Consider the following 21,206-nt stretch of genomic DNA (forward strand, 5'->3'; position numbering starts at 1 on the left):
TCAGGCATCTTTAATGCCGGGTGTGTGTTCATACTCAAACTGATACAAACGCTGTTATTTGTGAGGCTACAGAAAGGGACCATGCGACAGCGATAAATACTCTGCCTTGGATTTCCGACATTTGTCAAATTCCTAACTTCAATCCCTGGACCCAATACTGTTCATGACCCTAATCCAAAAATTTACTTACAAAAACCTAATGGCAACTGAAGCACTTTGACAAAGTGACCCCAAATCTTTAAAGATTTGAAGCCAGAAGCAAAATGTGACCTAAGCAAGTGTCATCTCGCCATAATTTGGTCTATTACCATGGCCATTTTTAACGTAAATTATGGTAGTTGAAATGACTTGAAATCTTGGTAGTTAATTAGTCATAATTGAATTGAATTTAATTGAATTGAATTTCTTTATTGTCATGCACAAAATAAAATGAAGGCTTAAAAATCGTCTTACTGCTCACATTTGTATAAAATATAACAATACATTAACATATCATAGACAAATAACTACAAATAACATAAATAACATAACATAATGGTTAATTAGACAGCAGTACACAAAGTGAAACTCAATCCCTACCCTTCTCCCCAAAGTAAAATTTTAAGGGACACATCTTCAATTGTTTTCTTTGTGTTTGATATATATTCATATATGTTTATATATGTGCATAGATCCTTTTAGTAAGTAGATATACCGGTAGACAAGAAGCTTCTGTTGCTGATTGATAAGTCTCTGTACATTTAGATTAAACTAATTCATGCAAGTATTAGCTATATGTAGCAGTCTCTGCAAATATTTGTACAATCATATAATAAAGTATGCATTATTTTTCACACACATAGTTTAAAGAAATTTTAACCCTCTTCTGGTTGATCGTATCTGCCCATGCATTCAAATTGACGTAGTTAATGAGCTGTCATTTTAAATCTAGACCCTGTCAACGATATGTGTTGTTGCCTCCGTGTATGAACGCAGCCAGTAATACACGATAGAGACAGGAAACCGCAATCTTTCCCCCACAACTGTTCGAGCCGACCAGTTGTTTTAGTTGCAAGCAGGGTATGTTGTCATAACACAGAGAATGCCCATTGTGTGACCCGACCTTATGAACAGTAGATGGCAGCATTGCATGGTAGTTTGTACGCAATTTTTTAATGTCTTGTATCGTATCAGAAGGACAAGATCCTTGCAATCGCACTACTTGATACATGTAAGTCAACTATGCAAAGTCTGCATCATTTGAAAGCATCAACCGGGCATGGTGGCTCAGCGGTGAGAGCGCCTGCCTCATGAACGGGAGGTCGTGGGTTTGAACCCCGGCCGAGTCATACCAAAGACTTATAACAATGGGACCTTCTGCCTTCTAGCTAGGCGCTCAGCATATTATATTGGAGAAGGGTAGTAGTAACATATTATGTTATGCAGGGCCCGCTGGAAGAGCAGTTTGATAACTGAAATTGCTACCCTGGGTAAATTAAACTTTATAATTATTATTATTATTATCAAGGAAAGGATTCTGTCATTTTGTTTTATGAGGAATGGATCTCCTTGATGTTCAGTCTTTGAATGCTTTGCAACATCCCCCCTCCCTTTTTTTCAAATAATTCAATGAGTAATTTTGTTTCCTTCTCTCCTTCAATTAGTCACTGCCTGTATGACACTTGAACATGTGCTGTATCCTTTGAGGTGATTTTAGGTACCTTTAGATATCATTTTTTGTGAAGAAAATCACAAATTGTCAGTCTTTATTCAAAAAGTGACATCTTATATTGAACATGAATTTGAATCATTCATGTTTCTCCTGAAGAAAAAAAACACAATGAAAATACATGCGGATAAAATATTTGATTTATAGCACTCTAACTGATCAGAGATTGTCATCCTTAGATGTTAATATACTCATATAAAAACCCTTTCCTACTATTTAGTTTGTAAATATTATTATTCTGCTTATTCACTCAATAAATTTAAACTCTTATAGACAAAGGGTGCACATTAGTTAATATCTGAATGACTGACATAAAGAAAGAGGTACACATGGAAATCATGATGGCTTTTGATAATGACAATTATCTACAGATCAGAGCAGCTGTATTACATGTAGTAGGGCAGTGTCAGTTGTATGAATGAGCATTCATGGATCTTCATATCAATCACAGATAGTGACTCAGCTCCGTCTTTTAATCACCTATCATCTCCGGTAGTAACACCATCAAACATCTGTTTGGAGCCAGAAGGGCTTTACAGAGCTGCCAACCATTCTGTTTTTGCCGGAATTACTCCGTTTTTCCCTCCAAATTACAGTATTACGTTTTTTCTTCATAAAATTTTTTTTTTTTTAATTTTTTTTTTACATACCACACGTCAAACAACTGCCCTAAAATGGTAATTTGATCACAAATTCAACGGAAAACTAAATTTAAAACATACTTGAAAAGAAAAATATTCTCAAAAAGAATGAAATGCCAATAATACCAAAATAACCGCCAAAAAAAATTCCTGCTTGTATGAAAAAAACAGCATGATTTTTATGAATTCCTTTTTTTTGCTTGAAATTCCTTTTTTTTGCCATCTTGATTCCTTTTTTTGGTCGCACAAGGTTGGCAGCTCTGCCTTTACTTAATATACTTAAGAGCAGAGCTTACTCCCTTCTGGCTCTGGAGTGAATGAGAGAAGAACCATCCCCTCCCTGTCACTCCCCTCCGCGGCAGAAAACAGGTCTCTGGTTACCATGGCGAGCGTATCGCCACCAGCGTCTTGACGATGAACTGTGCCGCGACATGATTCACTTGAGAGGGGTAGACTGTCTTTGTTTTGGCTTGTCTGCTGGGGAGAGTGTATAGCCAAAGGGTGAGCTTGGGAAACACCAGCCCTTTCATAGTGGTTCAGCTTCCAATGGTAGAGTGTAGGGTATGTTGGTCAAGTAATTCTTATGAGGTAGGGGTATGTGTGAGGGGAAGGGGTATGGGTGAGGGGAAGGGGGTATGGGGTTAATGAGCCAAACAATTTATCAATACTATAATATTTATTGCTGTTGTACAGGTGGCCATTTTACAACTATATGTACACAGAAAAGTAATATAGCAAAGTCGACAAGGTGATCAATAATAGTAATAATAGTAATAATGATAATGATTCTGTACTTCCTGTATACGGCACACAAATTTGCCTGAATGAAGCATCCTTGGTGCACATGGTTGTTGTTGTTTTTGGCTTGTTTTACCTGACTGCTAAGAAAGCATTCACCTGTAAGCCTGTAAATAAATAACCAGGGCACCAACGGCTTCGAGTCCCGGACTTGATAATTAGGATTAATGCCTTACCAAAGACTAGCGCATCAACTTGGTTTTGAACTCAGGACCTCCCAGTTAGATCACTGCTCTACCACTGAGCCACCACGCCTCCTCTTTTATCCTCTCCTTCCCTCCATTCTCTCCTCACATGCATACTTGATTTACGCCATGGCCTAAGGATATGCAGAAATGGAAATTAATCTAGATCAATTATTTCATAGTGCTGTACATGAGCTAGAGGTGAAAGGTCAACATACTGTTAGAAATCCTGTCTGGCTTGGCTAGCATGGTGTCCGATTCCTATATCTTCAAGTTAATTTCCCTTTGTTGTCTGCGAGAGTAAGAATGAAAAATACATTTTCCTTGTTAAAAATGTAGATGTAGACTCCTATGTAATGGTACGCTTGTGCATATCAACTGTGGTAAGTGAAAGGTTGAGAGTAAAATTTGGTGCACAAGTGAAGTTTTCCATGCAGGATTATTATGTATTTTATGTATTTTTTTTTCTTACTAGATTGTTTGGTTGTGGTTGTATTAATATTCTGGGGCAATATTCTGAAAACAATATCTTTCATAAAATCAGTGTGCTTATGCAGATGTCTCCTAACTTCATGTGAATTCAGCCAGTTTTGCACAGACATTAACCAATGACTTACCCCATTCTAACTAACATAAAAGGTAAACTCATTTTCAGAATAATACCCCAGATGTTTCCTCAAAGATACACACGTAAGACTCATGATTGTCTCTGACAAATTTTTCTTTCTTTTTAGATGTTGAGGTGTGTCTATGAGTGTGCATTTTTTGTATTCAGATTTTAAACTTTGATTTTGTTTTCTCTCTCTTGCTCCCTCACCCCCTTCTCTCTCTCTTTCTCTCTCTTTCTCTCTTTCTCTCTCTTTCTCTCTTTCTCTCCCTCTCTCTATATATCTCTCTCTCACTCTCACTCTTTCTCTCTCTCTCTCTCTCTCTCCCTTTCTCTCTCTCTCTCTCCCTTTCTCTCTCTCTCTCTCTCTTTCTCTCTCTCTTCTCTCTCTCTCTCTTTCTCTCTCTCTCTTTCTCTCTCTCTCTCTTCTCTCTTCCTCTCTCTCTCTCTTCCCTCCCCCCTCTCTCTCTTGCCTCTTTCTCTTCCCTCCCTCTCTCTCTCTCCCCCTCTCTCTCTCTCTCTTTCTCTCTCTCTCTCTTTCTCTCTTGTATATAGGTTTACCAGTACATTGGGTATACGATCAGGAGAAGCTAGCAGCGGAGGTTTCCAAGCATCCCACCCCGGAGTTCTTACCCGAGGGCATCTGTCCCTACTACAAGCTACCAACGGGCAAGAACAGTGCCTATGGAGACCATCTATATGTGCTTCTCAAGTCAGTGGTTGAAAGCAAAGGTAACACTCTATTAAAGGGATCTGGTAACTTTGTCTTAGATTCTTTAAACAAATCCTTGACTTAGCTCATGCTGCAATGATAATTATAAAGCTTTAGGTCAGTCAGGAGCCCCATGACTTTTACAAGCCGATCGCCTGTCTGATTATCAAGATATTTATGATTGAAAATCGTAGGGCCGTGCATCTCAGATTTAATATTGTTAACAATCCCTTTAAAAGTTCTTTCATGTTTTCTGATGAGATCATGAGAGCCAAAAGGGCATTAATACTTTATTAAAGTAAAATATGAGTATGTGAATAAATAACCTACAGGCTTTGAGCAGATGATATTCATTCTCTGTAAGATTCAGTCATATACTACACAAGATATCATACCTGCAAATTTAAATCGTCAGAGCAAAAGGGGTAGTTTTATGGTGGGACAAACCCCCTTAACTGGATCTGCGGAGATTTTTGTCTGCTTATTCAACAATTTGTGGTTTCTCTCTTCCACATTTGAATAGAAAAAATTGGCTGGTACAGTTGAACCTGCTTTAGTGACCACCTGTATAGAAAGATCACCTGTCTATAAGGACCATATTTCTTGTTTCCCTCAATATGGGTTCTCATTGCAATCTATACTTAAGGAACCTGTACATACATGTAAGACCACCTGCCTGTGAAGATCACTTATCATGTTTCCCTTGAGTGGTCTTTATATACAGGTTTCACTGTATAACATACATTTCTTCACTTTTATGTGAATTAAAATGCAAATAAAAACATTGTACTCAGTAGAGCTGTAGGCAAATTGAAGAATTGGTAAAATATTTCATGGTAATGAGAAAATAAGTAAAGCCACTTACAGTTATTATCATTATTATAACTATCATATTCATTTTGATCAATTGCTTTTATACCTTCTTGCAATATAATACAAGATAGGAAAGATATTGAGAACATTTTTTTATAAGTAGCATACAATGTTCATTGCAAATCATTTTTCAAGCGAAATTCAACTTTTTTGCTTTTACATCTCATGAAGATATGAACTTACTGCACATAGATACCGTAAATCCCAAAGCCTAAATCTCCTATGCACCATCCTCAACACAGATTTATAGATTGTAAAGTTCACCATGATATTGGGTTGGCATCTATGATGGATAATGGTGCCTCTACAGTAGATCGCTGTCTAGACCCGACCATCCCTCATGCCGGCTCTTTTGAATCTGAAATGATATTTTATGAGATATGAGGAAGTTAAGAGAAAGGCCGACCTATTAATCTTTAATAATGGCCCTCTCTTGTAGTATAATAATAGAAGATTTAATGAAAACTGTATCGGGCTTGTCTCTAGGAGCAAGGGTGGAGTGGCTAATAAGCATTTGATGTACTGGTACTTGAACTTGGACTGTATATTAAAGAGGATTTCTCTGAAGATCTGAAGGAATAAGTTTTTTCTCCTGACTTTCAATTTTTTATTACACTGGTACTTGCATGTAAAATTTTCAGTGAGATCGTATGAATAATTAATGGTGTTTTTTTTTGCTGTTAATGGTGTAATTATTCACCTTCTTTAATTTATTATGATTTTAAAATAGTTATCCTTTTTCTTCTTCTTCTTCTTCTTCTTCTTCTTCTTCTTCTTCTTCTTCCTCCTCTTCCTATTTGCTTCCTGTTCTTGTTCCTCTTCCTCCCCCTCCCCTCCCCTCCCCCTCCTCCTGCTCCCCTCCCCTCCCCTCACCCCCTACCCTCCCCTCCCCTCCCCTCCCATCCCCTCCCCTCCCCTCCCCTCCCCCCCTCCCATCCCCTCCCCTCCCCTCCCCTCCCCTCCCCTCCCCTCCCCTCCCCTCCCCTCCCCTCCCCTCCCCTCCCCTCCCCTCCCCTCCCCTCCCCTCCCCTCCCCTCCCCTCCCCTCCCCTCCCCTCCCCTCCCCTCCCCTCCCCTCCCCTCCCCTCCTCCTCCTCCCCTCCCCTCCCCTCCTCCTCCTCCTCCTCCTCCACCTCCTCCTCCTCCTCCTCCTCCTCCTCCTCCTCCTCCTCCTCCTCCTCCTCCTCCTCCTCCTCCTCCTCCTCCTCCTCCTTCTCCTCCATTCTTGTTATGTTTACTAGTACCTTGGTCATATTTCATAGTAATCAAAGCAGTAGTTAGGAACATCACATGACACTTGATGATCAACCCAATATTTGGATATGCTATTTGCATACTCTAGCCCAAATTTATCTCCAAAGTAGTACTCAAGGGGTTAAACTGCTTCTCCATCCTTTACCAGGTTTTGATGTTGGAGCATACAAGGCAGGGTTGAAGGCCATGTTTGGCCCGGGGTCAGCCTATGACTACCAGAGGCCATCTGGTCAAGCGGAGGGACCGTACATTCATGGATATATGAAGAAGTACTTGGCGAACATCGCCCAGGATAAAGAGGACACCGGAGATACAGGCAGTACTGATGTAAGTTGAACAGTCTGATGCATGCTAGGGATGGGTAGAGATTCTCTTTCTTTCTTTTATTATTATTTTTTTTAGGGGGGGGGGAGGGAGGGAGGGAGGGAGGGGGCGTCAGTCAGATGAGTTACAAGATGTACAGTTAGACAGAATTATTTTTTTACTGTTAAACGTGTTAATTAAGAACAAAGTTTGGAAAAAATTTATGTAAAACTTCTTCTTGAATATTGCATTTCTTTTATTCATTTACTGGGTATTCATGATTACTAAAACAGTAAAAAGAGGAAAAAATGAACAAATATTTTGTTTTGTTCTCGTTTGTTCTCCTATTCACCACATTTGACAGTACTTTTAAAGAGTGCAACTTAATTCATTAAAGACTTATATTCAATAATGTAAATGTTTTATATGAATGAATAATGAATGCCAAAAGGTACTTGTCCAAGAGAATTTTGATTAGTTATTCCTGTAGATTATCGTTACTTAACATTTTATTTGTATCATTATCTTTGCTCATCAAAATATTAAATTCAACAAATTCCCACATTTATTTTGACGTTTCCAGGATAATGCTTGAATACAAAGATCAATTTAACAAGGTCATGTTCATACAAACTTGTAGCATATCACGTTTTGTTCAGTAGTCTTCCATGTGCCAATTCAGCATTCTAGTAGGACGTTCACTGTTAACTTGCTTTAGACGTGACATAAATTAATGATCCCATTTCAGCTTATTGAAATGGATAAGCCATGTACCTGCATGTAGCTAGCTAGCTGTCTGAACCATTTTACCATGCACCATGGATATGAGCTGTTTGACATTTACAGATTTTCCCGGATATGAAATGCCATACTTTGAAATGTGGTCTGCTTTTTAATGACATAGAGATGATACTTGATGCCTGATAATCATTATGTTTTTTTCTATGTACTGGAATCATTTGTAATCACTATTTCTAAATGTCATTTGAGACTGTAGTATATTATAGGGCTGATGGCATATTTTTCAAGACTTCATAAAACAGGATATAATCTTGTTTTCTGTTGCTCATTGCTCCCCCTCCTTTCCTCTCCCTCTCTCTCCCCTGCCCCCCTCTCTTTCGCTCTCTCTCTCTCTCTCTCTCTATTTCTCATTGTTTCTCATTATTCCGTGCACCGTACAGTGCACACCTTTGTTTCTTTACTTTTATTTCTTCAATTTGTCCTCTCTCATTCATACATTCTAATCTATCCCCCCACCCCCCATCTCTCTCCCACCCCCATCTCTCTCCCACCCCCATCTCTCTCCCACCCCCCATCTCTCTCCCACCCCCCATCTCTCTCCCACCCCCTTCTGTCTCTTTCATCTTCTTTCCCTGTCTTTTCTCACTGTCTTTATGCCATATCTCTTTCTCTCCTCCTCCTTCACTCTATCTCTTTGTCTATGTTCTTATTTCTCTGTCTAGACCCCTTTCTCTCATTCCCATTAAATTACTCTATCTTTCCCCCTCTCTCTCACACTCTCACTCTCTCACTCCATATACATGAACACCATCTAATTCCATGTTTAATAGAGTACCGAAGTGTGACGTCATATCGGCTAAGTTGTCAAGGTTGCTAGTTCCAAAATTTTGTTATGCTAAACAATGGCGTGGTGATCACACCAGCGCCAAACACTGAATGTGCCCTGCTACAGCCCGTTGCTTGAATGATTTCATGGTGAACCTCATGCGCAGGCTTTGTTGTTTGGAACCAGTAACCTGGACGACCAGCGAGCATGACATTAGCACTTCAGTACTCCATATTATGCTACCAATCAGTATTACCAATCCAATTTGTTCATCATAACCCTGCCTTGTAATCAACAGAAAGTCTATAATACCTTCATATCTTCCCCAGATATGCATTTAATGGATAATTCTCTCAGGAAATTGTTTATATTTTATAAACTGAAAAATTAAACTATTTAGTTGTTATCCATTCCCCCCCCCCCCCCCCCATTTTGTATCCATATTTCTTGTTTTCTCATGCCCATTCCTGCCTATCCCTGTTGTAAGTCACATTCCACTATGTACATGTAGAAAGGAAAAGGGAAATTCCCAAAGGTGTTTTGCAATGTAACAGCTGCTGCACACATGTCTTGGTTACCATCTCACCCAGTTTTACAGCAAAGTGGTTTACCACAGCATTTTTTTTGTTAGTGTGAAAGAATCTCGATCTTCACCAAACTAAAATGAATTGATGTCCTGTTCTGAATCAAGAAATATCTTTCAAGTCAGCCATAGTTAGGGTCAAAGGTCAGGGAAATAATGACATAACATTGAGAGAAGGGATTGAAAGAACAGCAACAAAAGTAGACTTCAAATTTGCTTATCACTGAGAATGAAAATATAACATTTTTCTAAACATGTCTGCAACCCTTAATGTAAACTATCTGCTTCAAATGAAAGGCTTGCAACAATGAGAGAGGGATATGTCTCATACTCTGCATCCAATGTCAATTATCCATAGTAAGAAACACCGTTAAAAGAAACACTTTCATGGTTTTATAATAGAAGCGTTGATATGAGAGACACGTTCTACATGCCCGTCCTGTGTCGCCCCTCACCCGAGGATGAAAAAGGAAAATAGAGAGAGAGAGTTAATAGGCCTGTCTTCACTAGCTCGAGATTGCCAAATATCCCGCTATTTAAACAATCCCGATCCGCAAACTATCCAGCTTATTTGCGTCTTCATCAGCCCGAAGTTGCAATTAGCGGGGATATCTTGGGATAGTTTGCAAAATATCACACTATTTGGCAAACTATCCAGCTATTTGTCCGGTGCCTCACCAGACCGAAGACTCGCAGTATGCTATGCGCGAACGCTGAGCAAATATCTCGAGCTAATTTCTCAAGGTCGAGTTTCAAGTTTCGAGGTCGAATCTCAAGCTGATGAAGATGCAATTTGTAACTTCTGGATTATTTCCAAAATCAGAAATAGCGGGCTATTTGGCAATCTTGAGATAGTGAATACAGGCCTAATGAGGAGTGTAGAGCCTGGAAGGCTTAAGCGTATGATGTATCGATGTAGGAAGCTCTTAAGATAATGCTTCCCTGGAAGAAGGGGCCCTGTAGGGGTGTATGATTTATGACGACGCCCCGGGAAGAAGAGGAAATAAAGATGAATGACTGGCGAGTAAAGAGAGATGAAGAAAACTGCCCTCCATTCATCATTTCCACACACCTATAAACAAAGGACAAGTTTCTACCATTCATTGACATTTACATTTACATTCACCAAATTGATCATTAGGAATTGGCATTCCGTTTTTTTTCCCTCTCTCTTTCTTCCTTTTCCTCTCTCACTCTCTTCCTCTCTCTCTCTCTCTCTCTCTCTCTCCCTCTATCTCTCTCTCTCTATCTCTCTTGCTCTCAATACCCATCGTATTACATTCCTCTATTTCAAAGCCCTGTTTCAAACAGTGACAGATTTTCTCACTCTTTCTCTCTCTCTCTCTCTCTCTATCTCTCTCTCTCCCTCCCTCCCTCCCTCCCTCCCTCCCTCCCTCCCTCTCTCCCTCCCTCTCCCTCTCCCTCTCCCTCTCCCTCTCCCTCTCCCTCTCCCTCTCCCTCTCCCTCTCTCTCTCCCTCCCTCCCTCCCTCCCTCCCTTTCCCCTCCCTCCCTTTCCCCTCCCTCTCTCTCTCTCTCTCTCTCTCTCTCTCTCTCTCTCTCTCTCTCTCTCTACCAACCTGTCGCTATTTACATGTATATGTACTGACCTACTTATTTATTGATCTCTAAAGCATATAAGATTCATAAAAAGCTCATCGATGAGGCAGGCCTTAAGGTTTTCAACCTGATCGATGAAAGCATCTTTTTTGTCTGCTTCTTTTCAAAACCTCAAGCGATGTGGTTGTAGATCTTTAACCTCCTTGAGTGACTATGTTTGGTGCCATTATTATTGCGCCCAATATCGGAGATGAGAGATGGTAACGAGCAACATAAATAGGGACCATTAAGATCCCAGCTCAATTATCTTGCTCCCCTTCCTCCTCCTTCTCCCCCCCCCCCCCCCCCCCCCCTCCTCCTCCTTACCGATCATACCCAGTCCTGAACTCACCCTGCATTTCTACTAGATCAAGACATTTGTAGAAACCAGCCATTAAGTGGGAATGTCTTCAATACACGTTATGTATTTGTATCTTATTTACATGTATACTTGTACAAGTGTCTATGGCTAATCCTTGTCCAATTTCCTCTTTTAAATTGTTAGCAACAGTATGTGGAATCTTTCATCTTTATCTTCATCTGCCTATTCCTTTTTCCGTAAAGTTTCTTTGTTTCCTTGTATTACTCTTTCTGTCTTTGTCCTTCTCCTCTGCAAATGGGGACACTTTCCATGGTTCACCTTATAAACATGTCTTTTGTTTGGGTTGATGTGGCCTTTGTAAGCTAACCTCCATCATTCATAACTCATAGCGTTATTTCATCCTCTTCCACCTCCTCCTCCTTTTCCTCCATCTTTTCTTCCACTGCGGAGCTCACCATGTTGCCCCATTCATTAATGTCTGCCGATAGTCACATTGTCTCTCTGTATCTTGCCTCAGCTGGCTTAGAGGCGACAAGGACTCTGGTAAATTTGACGATCCTTCGCCATTGCTCCCAAAGAACGGCCGCTGGCTAATTGGGCTAATGCCCCAAATGGAAGAGGAGCTCTTTCCATGTGAGAGGGGGGGGGGGGGGGGGAGGGGAGTGCAGAAGTAAGCTTGGTGGTCGGAAGTGGAGGGATGATGGATGGATGGATGGATGGATGGATAGATGGATGGTAGATAGAGGGATAGAGGGATAGATGGATGGATGGATGGTGGATAGAGGGATAGATGGATAGATGGATGGTGGATAGAGGGATAGATGGATGGATGGATGGTGGATAGAGGGACAGAGGGATAGATGGATGGATGGATGGTGGATAGAGGGACAGATGGATGGATGGATGGATGGATGGTGGATAGAGGGATAGATGGATGGATGAATGGTGGATAGATGGATGGATGGATGGATGGATGGTGGATGGTGGCTAGAGGGATGGATGGATGGTGGATAGAGGGATATATCGATGGAGGATTTGTGGGTGGAGAGACCCCATGGCATTGACTTGTGAGGGAATTGTAATAATGCCTTCCCTGAAGAGCTTATACCGTGTACTGAGAATCCAAAGGGTGTATATACCCTTGTCACACTAAAGATGACAGACCAAACAGAAGATGACATTACCTGCACATGGCCAACAATTGGTCGGTTTAAGTCGATTTGGATTCATGTAGCATTGCCTTATTATCATTTTACATAGAGTTAATGCTCTTCTGACTCTAAACAGATGTTAGGATTATTTTTATTTATTTATTAAAAAGAAAACAGGGTAGCCCATTCAACAATAAGTTGGTCTCCCATGGGGCCCTGTGAGCATATACAAATAGAAGCATAATTAAACAATCAACATAAACATAAACGTAATATAGAGTAATAAATGAAGAGAGAAATGGCAAGTAAACAAACGAACAGCATTTGAAGAAACACTAAAATAACAGAAATAACAAAGTTTTTTAAAAAATTAGACCTTAAGCATTACGAAAACATAGGGAAATATTGCATGTGGCCGATAGATGGATGCAAAGATCATACATGAAATGAAGAAAGGGGGCTGCTAAAAATGTCATACATATAAAGCTCATTAATCATGCTCGATATTAACATATTCTCTACTTCCATGCTATTATTGGCTTTAATTCATTAATGATTCATCGGTATTAGGACAAACATCTCAAGCTAGAGATTTATAGGCAAACATCATTAATAATTCAGTTTAGTTTGCATATTAAGCATCTGCCCCCTGCCTTGGCTTTTTCCCACTACCGGGTATCTTTAAATTGATACCTTCCATATCAACGTAATATCCTACTTATCTCACTACCACAATCCTATCCTCCTTGATGTTTGATGGAAGTTGTAACCATATGTTGTTGTGTGCCCAGCAAAAAGGACCCTACCACTAATTTTGGTCTTGTTCATTAGTTTTTTGCTATTACGTACTTTTGTAAGAAATAATAATTTCTTGTGAATGAAAAAAAATTGCTGTAAAATGTTCACAATTTAGATGTGTACAAATGGTAATGTGTTTGATATTTGCGGTAAATGTAAAGAATGGCTATAAGTCAAGTGTGTATGTCTAGCAATGTACATATGCTGGTCGTTCATCTGTTTGTACCCATCTTGCCAGTCACATTATATGTCACTGGTTCACATAAAATACAGTTCTGTGAAATTCCAATAGTGATACAGTATCTCTTGTAATTGTGATGATTTTTACTTGAATGTATCTAAGGGAAAGTAGAGGTAACCTCCATAGTTCCAAAAGATGAACAAAAAGTGTTTCCATGAAAATTACAATACATTTCAATACCTTTTTTTACCACAAATTTAATGACAGTTAATTCTCCCTAAATTCAAAGTCGTGCAAGTTAAATTTTCCCTAAAGTCAAATCAAGTATTTTGACCTAACTATGCAAAACATGTTATTTACACTTCCTACATCAAATTTTGCACTTTAAGTAAAACTATTTTTTGGCGGTCCCAATATATTCAGCTTCTGTAGAGTTAACTGTATTGACTTTTATTGAGAGATTTAACATCACATACATCTACAATTTCCATCCCAATTAATAAAGCAAATTGCCTGATAACAAAACATGACAGTGGACAACGAAAGAGCATCTACTCTAATACGGATGAAATATGCTTTGTCTCAAGGAGAAAGGCAACTGTTTTCACTGAAGGTGTTCGACCATAGCCGAGCAAGCTGTGTTTGTCAAACCCTTCGCTATCAACACGCTCATGATAAACGATGAGATATTTGCAAGTCCATTCCATCTATGTGTGGAAAGCTCTCAATCATATCGTGGCTTGGTGCAGGTCTAATATTCCATTTGTCGCCACCCTGAAGCGTCTGTTTTGATGATGCATGATTGCCAATACCCACACTTACACATTCTAATGAGGATAAGTTTACTCAAGTTCTCCAATCAGTCCGAGTCCATTAATGAAAAGCAAAATAGACTCGTATAAATGACAATGTATTTCTTTCTAAAAGAGATCATTGGTACTACAACATTGAAAATATAGCAGTGAATATTCATTGCTATTTTTTCATATTTTTTGTATGAGATGATTCCTTTTTGTACTGTTGCATCAATAAGTTAGATGCACATTTATCATCGTTGATAGAGCATGCGCAGAACAAAGTATTGATTAAGCATTTCTTTGAGAGGAATTTTGTTATTTATTGTATATAAAAGATAATGGAACAAGTTGTACAGTTTGGCATAAGAAAATCAAGGAAAAGACAATTCTTTAAAAAATCTTTGGATTGAATTCCCATGTTGCACATAATGAAATCAAATAACATGTTCATTGCTTATGTTGTGGTACAAATGACTCAAGAGGGAAACTCTCAAATACAAGATAAAGCACAGAGAAGTCTTATGGGTATGTAACAATATTGGGATTATATTGTTCAAATAAGATTAACTATTGAAAAGGGAAACCAATTTGAAGGCATGTTGTATCCTACAATATTTTGCCAGAATAAAAAGAACATAAACATAACCGAGAAAAAAAAGGACGATAAGCATGTTGCAGTATCCTGAGATTAAAGAATGTACATTACAGGAATGAAATCTACTTACAAACTCTGATGCACTTATAAAGCTCATGGGACATACACTGTTTGCATCTTAGCCATAATGCTCATCCCCCTTACATGATTTAGCTGCTTCCAAAGCCATGTATACAACACCTTAGAGGTATGACTCAGCCAAACTAAATGATCAGATTTGCTCACTCTGTCGTGAACCTGTTCAAAGTGGTCCCTAGTGTGGTGTCGGCGGGTGTTTGGCTGCAGCTCTCTCAATCTTTTATCTGTTTTCTTCCCCTTTTTTCTTCTTTTTGTTCATTCAGCAGATGACATGGAAGAATTGTTAAGATGTTGAGTCATTTATCTTTGTTAGTCTAGTAGACTTTCTATTGGAATATGGACATTTTTACATTACTGTGAAAAAGGCTTGTAGATATAAGCCCTTTATATCTCATGTAATCTAATTATTGTGTTCATAAGAACATATATAAGTCATGCTTAGTTTTGGCAAATGCTGATGTGTATGATGCAAACAAGAGATCAAATAAAGTCACTTTGTTGCGATAGGAGGAATCTTTTTTTGTTGTTGTCTTACCCATGTTAACATCACTATATGGAACATGCAAGCATGGGTTATTTAATACATGTAGATATCACTCTTTAAGAGGGTGGGGTGGGGGTGGAGGGAGGGAGCTGAAGATCTTGGTAAGAAGTGAACCCAAATTCTGACTTCTGATTATTCACAATAAATTTGATAGGTAGTCAAATGAGAAGTAACCTTGTCTTTAGAGAGTATTTGGAGAGTCTTTCACCACTAAGGAATATACTTTATTTTTAGAATGATAATTAGGCTTCTCCCATCTCCTCTTCAAGGTAGTGGGATAGGACTTTTGAATATTGGTGTTCTTTCTTTGGCTATTTTTTCAATTCCTGAAAGTGAAACTATAAACAGGACCAAGTATTGAAGTATTGATTCAGTTTCTCCTGATACAGCCCCCTCAGCTCTATTACTGCTGCATATATGGGCAATTCCAGCATAAGTAATGGACATGAAATTCAAATTTGGGGTGGCTATTTAAGACAGTTTTTAACAAAATTAAGTGATTCAGTGATTCAGACCCATTTGACTTTCAGTCACATATATAGCAATTTTCACAGTATTCTAATGAATGATTGAAAAGAAAATTATTTTCTAACCATAACCAACGTGACACAAAATGGAAAAAGATTATTATTAACTCACTCTTATAGTTTAAAAAGCATGTTGAGCTCTTTTGTTTGATACAAAATGTATCACAGTAGCACACATATTTCTATAGTTATTACTCATTTTATGATATTTTGGGGGGCTAGTTAACATTTTCCATGGAATCCGTGTTCAATTTGATTTCGTTTGATGTTGATGATATTAGAGACATTAATGGTATCATATGCTTTACAAATTCAGATTATTATTCATTTTTATCCTTTATCTTCTCAGACTGATGGAGTGATCAATTCAGCCGTAATTGTCGCCCTCTATGGCGGTGACCCTCAGATGACCTCCAAGCTCGAGGAGGCGGTCAAGGTAGTGCAGAACACACCCATCTGCATCAAGTACGCCCTCACAGGTCAGATTAAAGGCATCGTTTAATAATGTTAAATCTGAGATGCATGGCTCTACGTGTAATCAGTGTCTGTGATATGGTGTAATATTGAAGCCCTACAAAAATTGGCTTCAAAATGATCATGAAGTGCCTCAAAAAAGTAAAAATCTTTGAGGGGCAGGTTTTTACCATACTCTTTATTCCGAATAGACTGTAGTGTTATGAAAACCGTTAGGAAAATGAAAAGTGAAATTTCAATTTCCAATCTTAAATATCTTGATACCGGTAATCAGACAGGCTTGTAAAATTCATGGGGTTCCTGACTGACTTAAAGGTTTATAATTATAATTGTAGCACAAGCTAAATCCAGTATTTTGTTTCAGAATCTGAGACAAAGTTACCCAATTCTTTTATATCAACATGTACTGTTCATGATATTAGGGAGTTTTCGCACTACAGCGGAAAGACCTTGAACATTTGAAAGCGATCAACCGTGACGGAACCCACACTTGATCGACCATCCCAATATCTTTCAGTGTCACTTGATTGCGGATGGGAACATTGCTGTGCATACGTGACACTTGCAGCTGACAAAAGCGCTGATTGGCCGATAAAATTGCTTCGCTCTTTCTCTAGACCGGGTGCTTAAGAACCATTCTAGATTTCCACATGACAGCTAGGAGGGCTTTGTGCAGATTGATTTGACGGCTCAGCTTCCCGTTCTCTCATTTTTCCATCTTGCATATGAAAACTCCCCATTGGTGGCCCAAAATACAAACAACAAACAACGTCAGTTTCACAGACTTCTGAAAAGTTTTTATAGAGTTTAAAAGACGAATGGCTTATATAAGATCACATAGAGACCAAAGAAGACAGTGTTGTTAGCAAACTACTGTATTTTGGAGGCAGTCAAGCCTTTTTTCAATATTCCATTAAATGTTATTTCTTCTTACATTTTGATATTTGCATAAATCTGTACAATGAATTTACAAAATCTTTCTTGCTGTCTGATCTAGGTGCTAAGCTTCTTGAAGGATTGATCATGAACGGACCCAACCCTAATGCAGTGGGAGACCTGAAAGGATTGGTAGATAATGATGTGGCCCAGGAAATCAGCAAGGCAGAGGAAATGAAGGTTCACCCTCACAATGTCGCTGCAAAGAGACTGGGATATGCATGTTGTAAGGCCAACTCTCATTCTCATATGCTTCATGTTGTATCCTCTCTCCTTCTGTTTCTCTCTTTGATTTCTTCTTTTCCATTACTTCTCACACTTTCTCTTTTCTCTCTCTCTCTCTCTTGCATTGGTCAATTTAACCCATAACCTACTGGAAACAGGTGGTTTCTGCATTAAACTTATTCGAATAATAATGATATCAATCATTTAGGAGCGCTAAAAACAAAAAGTACCATAGCGCTTATAAAATTACAGAATGTGAAGAGAAACATGAATACATAGACTCATATAAAAAGGTAAATCGGTTACGTTACTAAGGGAAGAAATATGTTTTAAGGGGTCTTTTGATACAGACAGGACAGGTTAATGCTCTGATGGAAAGTGGGATAATTGTTCTATGTTTTTTTAAACGTTTTTAGGTAGATGAGAGTCTGGATCCATAGTTTATATTTGTCAGTTGTTGAACAAATGAGTTGTCAATGGTTTAACATGATATAATTTTCTTTCATTTCTGATTTCAGCCCTTCCAGGAGGCTTCTTGAGCATGCTGCACTGTCTGCTGAACGCCAAGCCAGGGAAGTTCACTGAGTCCATCCGCCCGACCCTCCTAGCGGGAGGAGACAACTGCTCCCGTGCGGCGATGCTTGGGGCCATCCTAGGGGCCCAGATGGGTCTGGAGGGCCTCCCGATGGACCTCTTGGCCAAGGTGGAACGCGGCCAGGAGGTCAAGGCTTTGGCAGAGCAGCTGGTGGCCATGCGCCAATCTTAATGGAGGAGAGGGATAGGAAAGATGAGCTATCAGCAGGATATTACATGAAGGGATGCAGTGTTTTTCAACCAGGGTGCTGCAGGACGTCTTGAGAGAAATTAATTAAACATCTGTTTTGGGATGAAAAAAATTCAATTTTGTTAAGAACAAAAATCATGATTAGAAACTGCTATGTATTTAAATGAAGAAACAACTTTTTGAAGACAATTAAGTGTCCTTTTTCCTCGCTCTCTTAGCTCACTCGCAACATTTAGAAACAGTATGATTTTAGGCAGTGAAGTGCCTGAATATCTCTTTTAACACTGAGGTTTCTGAATATTGTTACATTATTTGAAATAACCTGTCTTTATTACTCCATCTCTCGCCCGTGATGTGATAATGAGCTAGTGTATCTAGTGAATGCCTTCATGACATCTCCAATAAATAACATACCAAGTTACGCCCAAATGTATCATATTTATAAAAAAAAACATAAGTCACGCACAGATATCTACTGGTGTTTAGTACATTATATTCAGATATAATATTTAATCTAATGTGGTTTTTGTGTTTCTATATTTAGATATGTGTCTATTTTCTTGGAAATGCATACCTTGAGCCCTCTCATCACTTGTCTCTTCTGTTTTCAGACAACCAAAGTGTGTAACTTCAATTCAAATTAACTAAATATCATTCAAAGTATACTCCTAGTGTTTGTATTCACTCAAAAATGAGAGTTGTATTTGTATCATCTGTACTATGTTAAAGGGTAAATCTGTTTGAGGTTCCGGGTTCCGGGTCAACTCTCAGCCAGGCCCACGTACGTCACAACAAGGTGACATTAGATTATACAATCATATCGTCCTGTACTATACAACACACCGCTAGCAACAGTATCGATACAAAACTAGATGATAAAGTACTTGTGACAAACACTGTCATAGGTTTTAATCAAATTTCTATAAGAACAAACCATCTGATTTCAAGATAATCATTATATATAAGGGCCAAGAGAATCATTATAGCAGCTAGAGGCTGACAACGTGGCTCTTACTTTTGCTAGATAATGGGAAATAGTTGTTTGATGACTCGAAATGATTGTCATTATGCAAAGGATAAAAATAATGATATTCATAATACAACTCAATTGAAATCATTGAGTATAATATTTCATTTATTTTACTGGATTTATTGACAGCACATGTATTAGTTTTATGCAATCTTGTTTTCTTATCGTAAGAAAAGATGCAATTTCAACCCCACCTGTGATGAATATGTAGAATTGTAGAAATTGTAGAAATGTATTGTGCCATATTTTTATAGTCATAACCTTGATCAAGTATAATTACTAGGAATACGACCGCGGAAATACCAAAGGAAATGTGTGTAATATATGTATACATATGTATCTGTGTTAAGAGGTTTCTACATTTATCTTTGAAAGAATATGTCCATGTTCTGCATTGCTTTTGTATAGAGTAAGGCTTATTCAGTTTTCATTATTTGTGTTGTTACTTTGTGTGAAAAAGTATGCAAATTTATAAGCATATTTATAGCAAATATAATCGAGTCCACCTTGAGCAATAACTGTATACATTTCTTCAGAGTGCAATTCTGTTACTGATAGAGATCAATTTAATTGTATTTAACTTGTAGGATCAAATCCTTTTAGAATTTTAAATTTCATATATCATTAATCACTCTCGTGTTTGTTTGTGTAATCAAGTTACTTATGTCAGACCAGGGAGATGTCAGTTATAGCTGACATCTGACAATCGATCTGTGAAAGGAAGTACATAGCTGACAACCATTCCTATTTTGGAGGAATGATTGCTGTTATTTGGCCTTCAAGCTACTGTTTTGAACCCTAGATGCCTCACTTTTCCTAATATATGGCCCAGCTTTTCAGCAGTCCCCTCCATGACCAGCCTGCTTTATATGCCTGTTGTATACTAGGGACCAATTACAAATATATTGTTAAGTTTCATTGTTTTACTATGTACAATGCAATCCCATGTACTTTATTTATTTTGTTGGAAATGGAAATAAACAAAATGAAAATGAAAAATATTCTGTGTGAAAAGAATACAAAATAGACTGTATTCCTAATTTTGCCTGGGAAAATCCCAACATTTTGGTGTGAAAGGTTGGCAGGTATGTTACCCAAAACATGTTTTGAAGTTTCAAGCGAAATGTTTGTTACTTTGTGTAAAAAAGAGAAAAGAAATTTATTAATTTCTCCATTAGCAATAATGTCCAAGCCTTGATGATCTTGAGTATATTAGTCAGTTCCTTGAACTCATCAGTTTTGTTTATTTTCCATCAGGTACATACACTATGAACATGACAGACAAAGAAAGCGGACAAAATATACAGTTCCTCAGGTAGACGAAGGAACATCCCTTCACTGCTATTATGTAAAAAGGTGAATATGCCTGTGACACCTGTTCTACACATGTTTACATAATAGCAGTGAAGGGATGTTCTTTTGTCTACCTGAGGAACTGTACATTTTGTCCGCTTTCTTTGTCAGTCATGTTCATAGTGATATTGTCTGTTTGGAGCCAAAAGGGCGGTAACTCATCTCCTGTTAACTCCTTCTGGCTCTGAACAGTCTGTATCATGTGTGAATATGAATGTAGTCAGATGGTGTAGATGATCTTCTCAGTCAGTCAGTGCTATTTGTTAAGAAAATGTAATGTTTCTCTTTCTTCTGATAGATAAAGTACAATACAGCATTCTATTGATACTATGTAGTTATGAATAAATAAGCAATATGCATAAACATGTTTTCATTTTCTTTATTTTTCTCTTTTAATTAGATTCTTTGAAACTGGTGCAATGTCAGTCCTGAATTTTGTAAACAACATTTCAATAATTTTTCAGAAAAAAGAAACTCATGCTCTTATGACTTTCAATTCTGATAGTTGTTTATATCTGATGGGT

The 21,206-nt window shown here is 38.3% G+C and overlaps 1 protein-coding gene across 1 annotated transcript; it reads left to right on the forward strand.

The window, feature by feature from the left end:
• The first annotated feature begins 4,000 nt into the window (after positions 1–4,000).
• Positions 4,001–20,470, forward strand: LOC752381 (crystallin J1A). Its single transcript, XM_030980227.1, has 6 exons — positions 4,001–4,022; positions 4,495–4,671; positions 6,926–7,104; positions 16,230–16,359; positions 17,352–17,516; positions 18,034–20,470. The coding sequence occupies exons 1-6, from the start codon at positions 4,001–4,003 to the stop codon at positions 18,279–18,281; spliced, it is 921 nt and encodes a 306-aa protein (XP_030836087.1). The 3' UTR covers positions 18,282–20,470.
• Positions 20,471–21,206: the final 736 nt, after the last annotated feature.

The sequence above is a fragment of the Strongylocentrotus purpuratus genome, unplaced genomic scaffold (assembly GCF_000002235.5).
Source record: "Strongylocentrotus purpuratus isolate Spur 01 unplaced genomic scaffold, Spur_5.0 spur5_scaffold_11, whole genome shotgun sequence".
Taxonomy (NCBI): domain Eukaryota; kingdom Metazoa; phylum Echinodermata; class Echinoidea; order Camarodonta; family Strongylocentrotidae; genus Strongylocentrotus; species Strongylocentrotus purpuratus.